General features: G+C 32.6%; 2 protein-coding genes across 3 annotated transcripts; one reads left to right on the top strand and one right to left on the bottom strand.

The window, feature by feature from the left end:
* Positions 1-4855: 4855 nt before the first annotated feature.
* On the top strand, positions 4856-6776 carry LOC142642153 (3-oxo-Delta(4,5)-steroid 5-beta-reductase-like). The gene is made up of 2 exons (XM_075816508.1): positions 4856-5243; positions 5363-6776. The coding sequence occupies exons 1-2, from the start codon at positions 4947-4949 to the stop codon at positions 6491-6493; spliced, it is 1428 nt and encodes a 475-aa protein (XP_075672623.1). The 5' UTR covers positions 4856-4946; the 3' UTR covers positions 6494-6776.
* Positions 6777-10574: 3798 nt separating this feature from the next.
* LOC142643713 (uncharacterized) lies at positions 10575-12791 on the bottom strand. 2 transcript variants are annotated; one of them, XM_075818421.1, is made up of 6 exons: positions 12740-12791; positions 12136-12212; positions 11980-12001; positions 11769-11874; positions 11212-11319; positions 10575-11090 (listed from the first exon to the last, which is right to left on the bottom strand). In XM_075818421.1, exons 2-6 carry the CDS (start codon positions 12194-12196, stop codon positions 10989-10991), a joined length of 399 nt encoding a protein of 132 aa, XP_075674536.1. In that variant the 5' UTR covers positions 12197-12212; positions 12740-12791; the 3' UTR covers positions 10575-10988. The 2 variants fall into 2 exon arrangements, with proteins under 2 accessions (XP_075674536.1, XP_075674537.1); XM_075818422.1 differs by lacking the exon at positions 12740-12791 and adding an exon at positions 12594-12731.
* Between the last annotated feature and the right edge of the window lie 3572 nt (positions 12792-16363).

Genomic DNA, 16363 nt, shown 5'->3' with positions numbered 1-16363 from the left:
TGGTCGTTTTCTATCTCAATTAAAACTATAAGGCCTTTCAACTGGTACTTCCTTCTTCTTCTTTTTACATTCATATATTCCGAAATCTATTCTTTCCAGTGTATTTATTTGTATTCATTCTCTAACGAAGTCAACTTATTCATTTGATATGCCTTTCTGTTGTTCTTCTTCTACGTGTTAAATTATTACTCCTATAAATATTGCCTATAACACTAAATTAGCTATTCCTATTCTTACCAAAAAAAAAAAAAAATCCAAAACTTATTTCTCTAAATTAATGACTCTTTTTGAGTGTCAATGCTATTTCTGAATGTAATTAATTACTGTTTTTTATATAAAAATTTCTATAGTTCTTATTTTCTTATTTTTGGGTTTTTTTAGTTGCATTTTATATGGCAAGAAAAAATCCAGGATTTTGCAAAAAAATTGAACAATGGAAGGGATTATATTATGTCAAAAAAATGATTGAGACCTTAATTTTCATTAAAGAAAGATGCCATTGATAATAGACATTATTGGTGTTAGTATTTTTATCCCTCTTAAATTGTAACTTATTTTTTTAAGTGATCATAACTTTAGGCAAATTTAAATTTTTAATTTTTTTTTTTGGACTAATCCGTACATTGCATGTGTTAGCGACTAGTTATTATCATGTGTTACTATGGTTTTATGGTTACTTTATTTGTCCAACAACATTTCTTATATGTACACTTTTAGTCAATTAGTGGATACATTATAAGACAAAACCGAATGGAAAACTATAGCTATTTTGTTTGGCTTTTTTTTTTTTTTTTTTTGAGATATTATAGATAGTAGATACGGGGAATGATGAAGTAGAAAGACAAGAATTATAACACTAGTAGTACTTAAAAAAGTTGTTTGTCTTTTCTTTTCTTTTTTTTTTGAGGGGAAAAGTTGTTTATCTATTATCATTATTTTTTTGGAGATAATATAGACAGAAAACATAAGGAATGGGGAAGGAGGGAGTGGGAAGACAAGACTTACAATATTATCACTTACAAAAGGGTCTAACCTTTGTAAGTACTAGCAACGTTTTCTACCAAAAAAGAAAAAGAAAATGTAGCTATTTTGGATATTATACTATAAACATATAAATCATTTATGGTCAAATAAATTTTAATCTTCTATTCCCATTAAAAATATTAATCTTCTATTTTTATTCCTCTCCCTCTTATATCCTCTTTATTTATTGTTAAAATTTTTATATTCTAATCAATTTTTAGCTTTAATGAAAATAAAATGGATTATGTCCACAACATTTTCACAATATGTCATATGTGGTAAGCTATTATAAGTTCTAATTTGAATTTACAATTTAAATTACTTTTTTTGCCCATCTATAATAGCAAATAACAACTTGTTACCCATGATTTGTTATGAAAATATTGTGGATATATAATTTTTATGTCAAATAGAGTTCATTTCGCTTACAACTTGTTTGATGTTTACACAATTGCCGAACAAATTGATAACCCAGTAGATGAGATTATTAGAACTCAGAACCAACTTTGCTTAATCATTTTCTTGTAAATATAAATCAATTAATTAATTATGAGGCTGCTCTGTGGACGTACACGCAAGCATTTTGTGTATTTTATTCAAGCAATGTGGCACACCTATGAAAATGAATGAATGGATAAACTAAAAAGGGCGTAAATATAAAATAAGGATAAGGTTGCTCTGTGGACTCCACGCAAGTGAGAAAGTAATGAATATAAGATAAGGACTTTTTTTTTTTTTTTGGGCTAAATAAGATAAGGACCATTAAGTTGGCATCAGTTGGCAGATCCACCTATGAAAACATAACTTAACACATGAATTTACACAAAATACGTGCCGTATGGATGTGGAAAACACTTATTGGAGTAATGCTACACGTAATACGCACAACATTTTTCATTATCTCTAATACTTTTTACAAAATTGCAAAAAAAATCATGACCTTAATGTTTTATAGTATTATATTATTATTGATGTTTTTCATTCTCTTAGTAGTAGATGTGTGGGATAAATAATGGGTTGTGGTGGTGTGAACCTCGCCACGGTGGTAGACCCGTGATCAACGCATTGGTGCCGATGCATATTGGTTTTGGGGAGATTTAATTAAATAGGTAAACATGTGTTATACTTTTATTAGTGGAACATAGACATAGAGTAAAGGAGAGATAGTGGTACAAAAAGATTTGGATTTTTCATGAGAGTGGATTTATAAGATTGAGAATTTATTTTACTATTTAAAAACCAAAAAATAATTATAAAAAAAAAAATGTACGCTTATGCGTTAGCTCCTTTTTTTTTTAAATATTTATTATTGTAAATTAATGGTTGCAATGAAAGAATCTGAAACCTAAAATGTCTATTGAAAACATCAAAAAATATCAATTGATCTATAAAATTCTTAAGATAAACTAGCAGTATTTGTCTTGCAGGCTTTACATGTCAATCATGCAAACATGTTTATCTCTTTAGTCAATTAAATGACAGAATTTCTAATTAAGAATATATCCGACTGGCACTTCGTTCTGGCGGCCAGGGAAAGAAGAAGATGGGTTCTGGAAATGGTGACAATGTCCCATTGTTTGGCTATGCATTGCCACATATATATTTACATTCCTACAGTTGGATCAGCCACGTATTTAGTTTGGTAATGTGGAGGTGTCAAATTCGATTTGGATGGGAATAAGATCATAAATCGGTAGTCAGTCCAATTTGGTGTCTGACTTAGGATTGATAATACATTGACTACATTTAAAAAAAAAGAAACTTCGATCATGATTAGTACCAAGTTGCCTTGTACTACAATCTACTAATAATCAATTTCCAATTAATACTCTATATACATGTCAAATGTTTAATTTATTAACACCTCTATAAAAATATATATATATATATATATATATATATATATATATATATATATATATATAGATGTTTAATAGATTATTATCTCTATGGTTGCACATTGTCAATAATTAAATAGAGAAGAGTTTTTTTTTACAAAAAAAAAAAATGTAGTTGGAAAAATTCATTTTACCTAGATCACTGATTAGGCATTAAATCTTATTATCTTCCTAAATTTAGTTTCTTCTTGATAAATTATGGTCAAGTTCAAAGTGTAATTTTTTTAAAGGTAAATAGTGGGAGAATGGAAGATGAGGTTTGAAGTTTGAGCCACAAATAGGAGACACTAAAAAAAATATTAATACTATTACATTATCACTTGAATCCATTCAAAGTGATTTTTTTTTTTTTTTATTACAAAAAGTGTAAGGTTAATATATCTATTTCCATAGCAATCATATCATGCACCACCATGAATTAATTAACTGTACACATTCTCTTACTTACACTATCATCATGTATAAACAATGATTGTTAATTGGCACAACGTTTATAATCTTTATTTGAACTGAATTCAGAGTTGTCTAAATTAAGAGAACTTTATAATCAATAATAATAATAATAAATAAATAAATTCTTACTGAAGTTATGAAAGACTTGCATTTATGAAGTCGGAGAAGCAAAAAACGGGTACACTAGTGGCAAACTAGAATGATTTCTCTTTCACGTTTTTGAAGATTCTCGACTGTTTGGTTTTGGCTAGAGATGCAAACTTGAATAACTTCTCTTTCACATTTATGAAGAGAAATGAAACAGCAAAATGCTTAATTCAAAATCTTGTTTTTAATCTATTCAGGAAAAAAAATGGTTTTTTTTATATTAAATTTAGTTATAAGATGTACCTATATAATTTCAGGGAAGTATCGCTTCCTATTGTTACTTTTCATTTTATTATTATTATTATTTTTTTGAAATAGTTATAATATGCTATTAACTAGCCGTTCGAATTGTTTCTCCCTAGACTCTCAAAATTCTGCATTATGTTAATATTAAATTATCATTTGTTAAACTATTAGTTACCTTATTTCCAAAAAAGAATAAAAAAAAAGGATAAATTTTCAATTACGAATAAAAAAGAAAAATAAAATCAAACAAATCTATCCATTATTCTAGAAAAATCTGACTAATCTTAACCTTAACTTTGTACTAGTACTATCAACCTAGTTTTGTATATAAGTTATGCCAATAAATGAAAATGACAGCAAATCTTCACTCTTCAACTACTCAAACCCAACCTAGTTTTTATTAAGAGAACTTTATAATAATAATAATAATAAAATTAATAAATAAATAAATTCTTATTGAAGTTATGAAAGACTTGCATTTATGAAGTCGGAGAAGCAAAAAACGGGTAAACTAGTGGCAAACTAGAATGATTTCTCTTTCATGTTTTTGAAGGATTCTCGACTGTTTGGCTTTGGCTAGAGATGCAAACTTGAATGACTTCTCTTTCACGTTTATGAAGAGAAATGAAGCAGCAAAATGCTTAATTCAAAATCTTGTTTTTAATCTATTCAGGAAAAAAAAAAGGTTTATTTTAATTAAATTTAGTTATAAGATGTACCCATATAATTTCAGGGAAGTATTGCTTCCTATTGTTACTTTTTATTTTTTTTTTTTTTTTTTTGAAATAGTTATAATATGCTGTTAATTAGCCGTTCGAACAGTTTCTCTCTAGACTCTCAAAATTCTGCATTATATTAATATTAAATTATCATTTGTTAAACTATTAGTTACCTTATTTCCAAAAAAGAATAAAAAAAAAAGGATAAATTTTCAATTACGAATAAAAAAGAAAAATAAAATCAAACAAATCTATCCATTATTCTAGAAAAATCTGACTAATCTTAACCTTAACTTTGTACTAGTACTATCAACCTAGTTTTGTATATAAGTTATGCCAATAAATGAAAATGACAGCAAATCTTCACTCTTCAACTACTCAAACCCAAATATTTAGGGATAGACTTTTGCTATGTTGAACTGTATTTGTTGCACTTCCTTAAAATAAAAGAATTTGATATATGTGTGTGTGTGTATATATATATATATATAAAAGAGGATACAAAAGATTACATGCCTATCCATCACAAATACATTGGAAATTTGGAACATCTATCACTGCAAAGAACAGAAGAACAAGCCCACGCTTGGCTGCAGCAACTCTTAACTCTATATATTTCAACAATTCCAACCCCCCCATTCTCTCTTCTTCGTGTGTACAGTGTACCCAAGATAAAACACACAGATATATACATCTTTCTTTATCTGCAGTCACAACAATGAGCTGGTGGTGGGCTGGAGCAATAGGTGCTGCCAAGGCAAGTGATTAATTCCAACCCCATAATTGATAAATCTCTTCAATTTTATTTCAATTACCAGTCTTTCTTCTCTCCAACTCTCTAACATTCTCATTCTCTCATTTGATCAAATCCTACAGAAAAAGACCGACTACAGTGTTGCAACACCGCGGTACCAGAGCGTGGCTCTAATCATTGGTGTGACTGGCATAGTCGGCAATAGCCTTGCCGAGATCCTGCCACTCTCTGATACTCCTGGTGGGCCGTGGAAGGTCTATGGTGTGGCTCGCCGCCCCCGCCCTCCCTGGACTGCCAACTACCCTGTTGAGTACATCCAGTGTGACATATTGGATGCCCAAGAATCCCATTCCAAGCTCTCAAATCTCACGGATGTCACACACGTTTTCTACGTGACATGGGCCAATGTGCATGAGGAAGCTGAAAACTGTAAGGTCAATGCTGACATGTTGCGCAATGTTCTCAATCTTATCATCCCAAATGCACCAAATTTAAAACATATTTGCTTGCAAACTGGTAGAAAACACTATATTGGCCCTTTCGATTTGTTTGGGAAAATTAAGCCCCATGAACCTCCCTTTCATGAAGACCTTCCAAGATTGGAAGTACCCAATTTTTACTATTCGCTGGAAGATGTTTTGTTTGAGGAGGTGAAGAAGAAAGAGGGTTTGAATTGGTCAATTCATAGGCCTGGAACGATATTTGGGTTTTCGCCTTATAGTTTGATGAACATTGTTGGGAGTTTATGCGCTTATGCGGCGATTTGTAAACATGAAGGCACAGTATTGAGGTTTCCGGGGAGTCGTGCAGCGTGGGAAGGGTATTGTGATGCCTCAGATGCAGATTTGGTTGCTGAGCATCAGATATGGGCGGCAGTGGATCCTTACGCGAAGAATGAGGCGTTTAATTGTAGCAATGGGGACGTGTTCAAGTGGAAGCACTTATGGAAGGTTTTGGCAGAACAGTTTGGAGTGCAGTGTGGGGAATTTGATGAGAAGTTTAACTTGAGCTTGCAAGGGATGATGAAGAATAAGGGTCCAGTGTGGGAGGAGATTGTGAGGGAGAAGGGCTTGGTGCCTACAAAATTGGAAGATGTTGGGGCTTGGTGGTTTGTTGATGTGGTTCTTGGGAGTGAGACACTTTTGGATTGCATGAACAAGAGCAAAGAGCATGGATTTGTGGGGTTCAGGAACTCAAAGACATCGTTCCATTATTGGATTTGTAAGATGAGAACTCACGGAATTGTTCCGTAGCGTTACAGTGGGTTAGGATTTTGTTGTTGTTGGTTACAACTTGATTTTTTTTGTTTTTTGTTTTTTGTTTTTTTTTTTCCTTCTAGGGTAAATTAGAGGTTAAAAATACACAAAAGCTTTAGCTTTTTTTGAAACAGATTTTTTTTTTTTTTTTTTTTTACTTTGTTTACTGTTTTACTTCACAAAGTTATTGTAATTGTCAAATCTTGTTGTAAAGATTATTGTTATTATTGCTGATCTAATGGCGCTGTGGTTTAGAGATCATAGTTAAAATCTTATCTGAGATTTGGATTTGGGACTGGTTCATTGGAGGCAACATCTCTGATTACTCAATAATTGGAGTATCTTCCGAAAATGAAACTGTGATAAAGAGGGCATAGCATTTAGAAATTTATCAACAGAGCGTTAGCAGCCCAAAGACAACACGAGGCTTGAAAAAACGGAAGAGGAAAACACAGTTCTAAGCATTCCTGATGACAGAGAAGGTATTAAGGAATGTCATTTTAGCGCTTTTGGAATGTTTTAACATATATAAGTTTTATAGGATGGATAGTAAATAATATCCAATTAACATAAAATTTGGTGTACATTTTAAAAATGAATATCCAATATAATTTATAAAATAATTTGACCCAAATACGACACTATCTATCACAATATAGTTGCTGATAACCATGTTGGTCTAATGGCACCTCGGGTTGTGGCAGTGACGAGACCAAGAATGGGGTATATATTTAGTATTTATTTACATTTCTAAACCAAACTCAAAAAATAAAATCTATTACAAATTTACAATATAGCTGATGGTAAATGATCAGAAAATTATTATTGGATTGAAAATCTTGTGAAAACGATCAGAAAATTAATATTGGAATGAAAATCATGTGAGTTTATTGGTAGCTTGATTTAAGAGGAGAGAATGACATAGACAAGATATAGGGAGGGACCAATCCATTTTGTTGTGCCTTAATGGGGATCTTTTTTTTGGGTGTGTTTTTTAGCCTGGTCTTAGAAAGCTTTTCACATTCATTGGTGCAGTGTCGGCAACAATCAATTATAAGTGAGAAGTGGATTCAAGTTATTGCCAGTTGCCACCAACTGAATGACATGTTCGTGAGCTGGGCAAGAGAAGGGTGCCCTCCATTTTGAGCAACCGCTGAGCATTGTCTGAGTTGGGATCCCTAAATCTCACATGGCAAATTTCACCACCAGATACAGAGGCATAATTGTAATTGAGACTTAAGACCTTTTAGGCTTCAGATAGAAAGGATATGACTATTCATTTAACAATACAGAGGCATCATTATACTGACCTATAGGCTTCAGATACGAGGGATAACTATTCACTCATAAATCAAACCTACCGACCACTCATTATTTATAATGCAACAGAAAAAATAGTGCTTCATGTGCCAATTAACAACCATTAAAGGGGTTGTTTTGAAATAAATCTCACAATTACGCACAGACGACATTGGAATAAAATATAGCAGAAACTGCAATTGTTAAAGGCTTTAATAACAGCCTACCTTATACAAAAGTTGAACCATCATACCAACCAACCAACCTACCTAATACAAAACTTGAACTATCATAAGAACCAATGCAAGTTATCATTAAAACAAATTGGAAATTGATCACATATGATTTTCAAATCCAAGGATCTGTTATTCCAAGTCTACTAAATGATTGACTAAAGATCAATTCAAGAAAAAAAAAAATGCGTGCCCTTAAATGCATACCACACGCATGATAAGGAATTCTTTTTTTTTTTTTTTTTTTGAGAGACATGATAAGGAATTCTTGTTTTCACATATACAAAACATTAATACAATAAGTTTGGCACTTGTGTTAGAAAATGTAAAATGATTAAATAAATGTAAAACATGTCTACAAACTCCATATATTTAAAGATGAATTAAAACAGAAGGGCCAACATCATTAAAACAAGTGTGCTTTAGATAGAAAGGATGACTATTGACTCATAATTCAAACCCGCCGAACGCTCATTATTTATAATTTAACAGACAAAATAGTGCTTCATATGCCTATTAACATCCATTGAAAGGGTTTTTTTGGGAATAAATTTCACAATAATGCACAAACAGCATTGCAATACAATATAGCAGAACTGAAATTGTTAAGACTTACTAACGGCCTACGTAATACAAAAGGTAACCGATCATAGCAACCAACCTACCTAATACAAAAGTTAATCCATGATACGAACCAATACAATAACACCACAGCTCAAATTTATTTGTTTATCATTTAAACAAACAGGAAATTGATCACATGTGATTGTCAAAACTGAAGGATATGTCATTCCAAGTCTACCAAATGATTGACTAAAGATCAATTCATGAATAAAAAAAAAAAAATTGTGCCCTTCAATGCATACCACACACATGATAAGGAATTCTTGTTTTCACATATACAAAACAATAAGTTTGGCACTAATGTTAGAAAACGTAAAATGATTAAATGAATGTAAAACATGTCTACAAACTCCATATATTTACACATGAATCAAACAGAGGGGCCAACATCATTGTGCACTTGTATCTTTTATTGTAAGCTATATCACCTACGTTACTTGCTCCATTACCTGCTTATTTTAAGCCATTTCAGGATGAAGATAAAAGCCTCCTCAAAGTTATGGTTCTGAAAAAGTGCCCCCATAATTATGTCAATGAATTCATTGTGCATTTGTAGCTTTTATTGTATTATAATATCTGAAATTAATTATAAATTAAGGAGAACAAATACAGAATCATGATATGTTACTAAATTTTAGATGGTTAGTAGTGTCGGACTGTGAGCTATGCTATTCCACCTCAAAACCAATTGGTAATGAGGAAGACATACTCAAATATTTTATGGCTTTCGACATCACACCACGTGGGCCAGTTTTTAGAGTGGTTGTAGGGAGTCAAATTGTGGTCCCCCAACAAGTAGACTACTTGAAGTGAACACTACAAGTAGAAGTAAAACCATTTGACCAGATGTGCTCAAACATTATACTGCGCGTGCAAGACAAAAAATATTAAACATGTGGTTCAGTTTATAATGAACCATAATCACGGGTTTTTCTCTCTTCTATACTCTAATGGAGAAATACTATCCGGTGCTATAACACCATTCCACCTAGCACTGGGCAACCCTGGCCACAAGGAACAAGCAATAACACATAAAATTTCAACAATGAGCAACTGAAAATGAAAGAAGTTAATTCCTCTGGATTTTGGTCACATCACACATAATTGTATGGAAATGGAGTCTGAATACACTAATATACAATATGGTCCTTCTTCAAACAACTACCCCCCGATCCTCCAAAAAAAAGGAAAAGAAAAGAAGATTCATCTCAGCCTTTGGTTGTTTAGATTTACACCGACAATGCATTTAGAACAGTAAAATATGGTCATATGTCAGCCTTATATTCCTATAGACACAAATTCTGGAAGATACCTAACAACAATATCTTTAGGAAACTCCCTTCTTTATTCTCCTCAAAATTTTGATGTCCATTTGCCAACACAGATGTCTCCTTCATTTTATGAAACTCTTAGGATGATCTTGCATTGATCTCTTTTTCTTCTTTCATTTTATCCATTCAGTCATACTTTTGTAGAAGTTACAAGCTCATAATCCCCCCCCCCCCCCCTCTGCCCCAAAAGTCACGCTATGAGCTCCTGTTCTCTCTCTCACACACACACGTGCACACACACACACACATGCTTAGGCAAATAAAATTTCAATAGTGCTATCAATTGATGCATTAACTTGAAGTGTGAAAGCAATTGACTTGATAATAACTGGATAATGCACTATCCTCACTCTATGAGCTCCTATTTCCAATGCTCCTAATACATAATTTTTTGCAATCTATATTTCATCTACAATGTGCAAAGTCGTAGACTCATAAGTAAGCATTATAAACCTACCACATGATCAAACCAGTTTGACACAACACTTAAAAATGGTTTATACCTAGAATGAATATTTATCAAGAGAGATTGTGTGAATATAAGCATTAATCCAAAATATGTATAAACAAAAGTAAAATGTTAGGAACACATTTGATCAACAACAGTATCCTCTTTATTTATAGAAGAAACAACAGATTACTCAAATTTCACAATACCACATTCCATCAATGAGCTGTTGCAGTGACAAAATTTCTAAGCAAAAGTAGATGCCAATAACATCTGAACAGTAATCCTAATAGCAAACCTCTATAAATTCAAATATAAGGAAAAATATATTCTAATTTCCAATGCCTATGGATGCTAAGATTCATATTTAAGAAATGTTCCTCACAAAATGAAAATCACGTGGAACAACTTAACGAACACATTCAACTTGACTTCCTCATGGACTACCTTTTTAACTGCACCTGGCTTCTATATTGCAAACACATCAACTTGTTGTTTGCTCTTCTTTACTCATGCAAAACTTCAACACCAAATGCAAAGTATTCAATTGAAAGATTTCAGAGTTTTGATAGCAATAGAGCTAACTTCTCATCAGACACCTTAACTTCAATGCAAGTTCCCAAGGATGCAGCTAGTCTTGCAGCTAATTGATGCTTACACTGTAAGAAACAGGTAAAAAAGAAAATGAATTAAATACGAGAAACTTGTTGCAAAAAGAAAAGGAAATGTTAAAGGATTTGACTTCACAATTTAATGGATAAGCAAGAATGATGATCTTACACATAGTTGTTCCCCTCTATTTACAATGTCATAGAAGAACGAATAACATGCACAATAGCATTCAGCAAAGCAGAAATATTCCTCCTTCCTCTGTGATTCTCCCACAACCTAACCAGACCAAATAAGTGGAGAAACAGTTTTAGATTTCATCTTCCTCGTTACCTGGTCAAAATTAACAGCTTTCTTCAACCCAATCCATCTTGGCCTCAACTACCAAATTGGCAACTTTTGGCTAATCCAGCTTCTTCAAATTTCTCATTACTTAGCTGATGTCATCTAAATTTCTAAATATTTTCTTTATAATTTCACCCAAATTAATAAATGCATGAAAAAAATATTGAAAATTTTCAAACTTTTGGACTTGAAATTCCCAAGTATCAGCTAGAGTTCCAGATTCACAAAATGAACAAAATGTCCAAACAAAATTTAACCTTAAGACAACTTCATGATGCGGATGCTAGTTCTGATCTGGATCGAACCATCTAGTTGTCAATTTCATAAGCATGTCTATCCATAAGGTAACAAAACGTGTATGCAAGTAAAGAAATAATCTTCACCTGAAAGATTAACCGCCCGCTAGGCTCACCAGAAATCCTCTTGACACCTCTTTGATCTACTATCCTTGTGGCTCGCTCAAAGTTCTTACCAAACAAGAAAAGCAAGCTGCACTTATAGCCCAAAAATGAAAACCCCAAAATAATTCAACTACATTACAAAACAGTACTAATATTTGCAACACAGTGATGAAACGGATATAGAAATACTAACATGGAGAGCTGATCATTGGACACTGCCCCATTTCAATTTGTTCCGTGTTATCAAATGTCCACATAAGTAATCAAAACTGAATGAAAATTTGGTAAACTTATTTTAAAAAATTCTTAATATCAGCTTCTAAGTAGAAAAGAAAAAAAGATAAACGACCTGAACGAGTGGACTCAATGTCCTTCCACACTGCCTCAGCTACCAGAATACTTGCACTCATCCTCACTTCATTTTGCCTACAAAAGCATAAATTTCAACACTTAGCACTTCTTATTCTTCTTTTTGAAAGTGCTTTCTTACAATCATTATCTAAAATAAATACAATCTTTTTTGTTTTTTGAAAGTAAGAAATGTTCTACAAGTTCAACATGGTTTTAAACAAATTAAAGAACCCAACAGAACCATGTACTATACTTGCTTTTAAAAGCTATAACCAAAAGAAAGTGCACAACGATAAGTTTGGGAATTGGGTATCTCCACAAGCAGTCATTTAAGGTAACAGCAACGAATTACAGAAAGCATGAAGTAGTGTACTAGGTGTTTGTTTTAATGCCAAAACCAGCATAGTTTTAACGGAACGAAAGGTTAAAAAGAATATAGTAAGAGAGTTATTTCACCGATTTGTTACTATAATCAGCAACTAGATGGAAATCTCGCCAAGCGAAAAAGGAAACAACAACAGCCAAATTGGAAAGAAAATGAATTTAGTTAGAATAATGGGAGAATGAATGAAGAGGTTGGGGTTGGGGTTGGGGTTGCTCACCTTATTTCATTATAAAAAACTTTGGTGTCCAACGAGATTTTTGGTTTCCGTTTAAAATAACGGCAGCGTAGTATTTATGTAATTATGTCGGGCCTAATTGTCTACATATTTGGGCAAATGTTGGACTTGTTTGAAACTGTTAGCGGAATTTTTTTTTATTTTTTTTATATATATTTTTGAAGATTTATATTTTTTTTTTTGAGAAAATGAAGATTTTTTTTTTTTTTGAAGCCAGAAAATGAAGATATATATATATATATATACACACATGAAACTCTTAAAATTTTTAACGTTAGCACAATATTTAAATAAAATTATCATCTTATTTAAATAAAATTATTTTTGGTTAATCCAAACTTAAGGAGTAAAACTCTATCTGTTTAACAAATTCAACTTAAACTCAAACTCATCATTTTTTTTAAAACAAAATTATTTTTGTTTAATCCAAACTTAACAAAGAGTAAAGCTCTATCTTTTTAACTAGTCTAACTTAAACTCAAACTCAAACGTTAATAATTTATCTCTAAATTTGTGAGGTTAATCATAAACACTATAAAAGTAATGCAAACCCCAATATATATATATATATATATATATATATATATATATATATATATATATATATATATATATTTAAAGCCAAGTAGAGGTATGAGCTCTTCTTATGTTATTTTCTTCTCCTCTACTCTGCTAAAAAAAAAAATTTTATTTTATGGTTTTTCATATATTTTTTGAAAAGTAATTTTTGTACATGAACCATCAAACTCTCTTTAGCTATTTTTTACAAGATAAAAAAGCTTGCAATAATTGAAATTATTCTTTTGAATATAACTCATCTTTATTTTATATTCTCTATTGTTTAGTCATATATATTTTGTTTTGTTTCAATAATTTTTAAGCAGTGAATCATCTGATTCTTTAATATTTTTTTGTCTTTCAAAAGTTTTAAAATCTGAATTGTTGAGTTATTTTTTTTGTAGTATTTGAAATTGTCTGACAAATTTTTTGTAAGCCATTGCACATTCAAGCAATAGCTTCTTCATCAAATTGTAACATAAATTGAGATCATAAAAGAGCAAATCATACAATGGTGTAATTTTTTAATCAATTTAAGATTTTATAAAATTATTTTAGTCTACCTTACAAATAAGTAGATTCTCGTTCATAGCACAAGTTAACGACTAGTTTATATAAAAATTAAAGACAAACATGGTCCTAGACTGAAATTATAATTAACCGTATATAATTTTTGGACAAATTACAACTTACCCACCTGTGGTTTAATTGCCTACCTATGATTTAAAGTTGGCACTTTGCCCACCTGAGATTCACTTTGTTAGGCTTTTGTTACCCACTTCTATACTTTCACCATTAAAAACACAACAAAAATATAAAAATTAAGATCTAAAAGTATATTTCTTAAAATGGTGAAACTTTGGCGTAAGAACATTCTTCTTCAAAAGAACATTCTCAAGCCTATCAATCCAAATAAAAATCTCAAGGGAGTTTTTTGATATGAGAATAAATAAAAACTTGACAACACAACAATTGTTAATGCTAAAGTTGTGGTGAAAAATGTTGTGTTTCTCGCATTTCTTGTTTTTCCCTTCATTTTTATTGATAGTCTTGGTTAAGCTAAAGAGCCCAAATCAATGAATTTGTAGAGAGTGAGCTTAAAACCGAACTTTCAATGAGTTGGGTGTCTAATGATCACAGTAGGTTAGTTGCTATTGTAAAGCATGAAACAAACAGTTTAAGCAAGATAAATCCTCCTCAGCAAAGTCCAAGGAAGGTTGTTCTTATATATTTCTCTTAAACTTAACTAGAATTATAGTTCTTGTATGTACAGTGATTTTTCTACAGATTCCCTGATGATCCTTTTGTAATGGGAATTTCCTTTTTTATATTCCCCTTCCTTACTTCATCTCAGCCTTCCACATGTAGATAAGATTTCTGGCTTTAATACTTGTCACATCAGCACCTTCTTGAAGTCTCTGTAGGTAGCTGTAAGGCTGGAGGTTACTGTTCAGGTATCACCTCTATATTAATGCGGCTAGAGGATTAGCTGTAGAGCATTCAATGTGGTGGCAGCAGCTTTCTTCTTAGATATTCCTCAAATCTCTTTTGTCTTATTTCCACCTAATGTTTATCTTTACTAGAATGATCGTCTGTTGCCTTGTTCTTGACGAAAGGTTGGACATACAACCTCTTCCCTGCTCAGCCGATGAGGTACTTCTCCTCGAACAACATTTCTAGTTCCCCATGACTGAACTCTTTCTATGGACCACTATCCTCTATGTCTCCGTCACTATTACCTGCTCTAGGACCAATTGATGTCCTCGAACACGGCCCAATACCCACATTTAGGCCCTTTATCCCTACAATAGCCCCTCGAAATTGCACTCTTTTTCTCGTTGGGAGAAAAAAATGGGATTTCGATTTCCTAGTGAATGCCCTCCCCACACTTATGTCATTTCTTTTTGTGCATATGTCTTTTCAACTGCAAAGAGGCACGCTCCTGACACTTCAGCATCCGGGCTGCTCCAACATTTATTTCATTCGGCACCCTGTTCCCTACGTCCTACGGTGTGATGAGATCCTATGGTGGAGACGTTTTATAGGGACTTGGGCTGGAAATCTCCTTCTCGGGCGGGAAATCTCCTGCTCACCTTTTCCTTCCTTATATATATTGCTCGAAGATTTTTACTGTTCCACTTTTTGCATCTTCAATTCTCCAAAACTAGTCTGAGGAGCCCTTCTTTATTTTTGTAAGTTACCTTTAGTATCTCTTCTCAAATTTAGAACCTTTTCTTCCTCGACCCCTTTGATTTCACCTCATCAACCTAACACACTTAACTATTTTTCAAATGGGTAGATTCGCTCATTTAGTAGACACCCCAGAGGGTATAGAGAGCTTTAAAGCCCAATATCGTATTCCACTTGGTGTTTTCATCAGGTATTGCTGCCAAGGGCAGTGGCATGCCCTGAGGCAAGAGGGGAAGTAGTAATCCCTATGATTGCCTTCATAAAGGGAGGGATGAGAATCCCCATGGGTAGAGTGACTAGGGACTACCATATCGCCCACAAACTTTCACCCACCCAATGCACCCCTAATGTATTTAGGATTTTAGGTAGCGTAGATGCCCTTAATGAAAAGATGGGTGTAAACCTTACCCAACACGACATTAACTGGATATGCAATAGCCAAAACCTTAAAGGCCAGGGATACTATCTAAAAACCAGGGTCCCTACAGTCAGGCTGATATCTTGTCTCCTTGATACTAACAAGGGTATGGACAAGAATTTTCTAATTGCCTCAGGGGAGTGGCATGGTGGACTTCATTGCCCAACACGAGATGGGACACCAGGTGGGGTGTTTAGGTTTAGGTTTAATAATCTAACAATACCCCCTTACTCACCAATACTTTTAGTGCTTACTTCTTTTGTTTTCATGGGTAAACTGGTTTTTGCTTTACCTGCATTATAATCTAACAATGTTTTTTTTATTTTTGGTGAATTTGCAGATAAATACTCTGCAATCCTTAATTTCAGTCTTGCCAACAAGCCCGATCTGACAAGGATATTGAAGGCCAAGATCTTTGTCCACACCGATGGACAATTGAG

The sequence above is a fragment of the Castanea sativa genome, chromosome 7 (assembly GCF_040712315.1).
Source record: "Castanea sativa cultivar Marrone di Chiusa Pesio chromosome 7, ASM4071231v1".
Lineage (NCBI taxonomy): Eukaryota > Viridiplantae > Streptophyta > Magnoliopsida > Fagales > Fagaceae > Castanea > Castanea sativa.
This window is presented reverse-complemented; position numbering and strand designations above follow the sequence as displayed.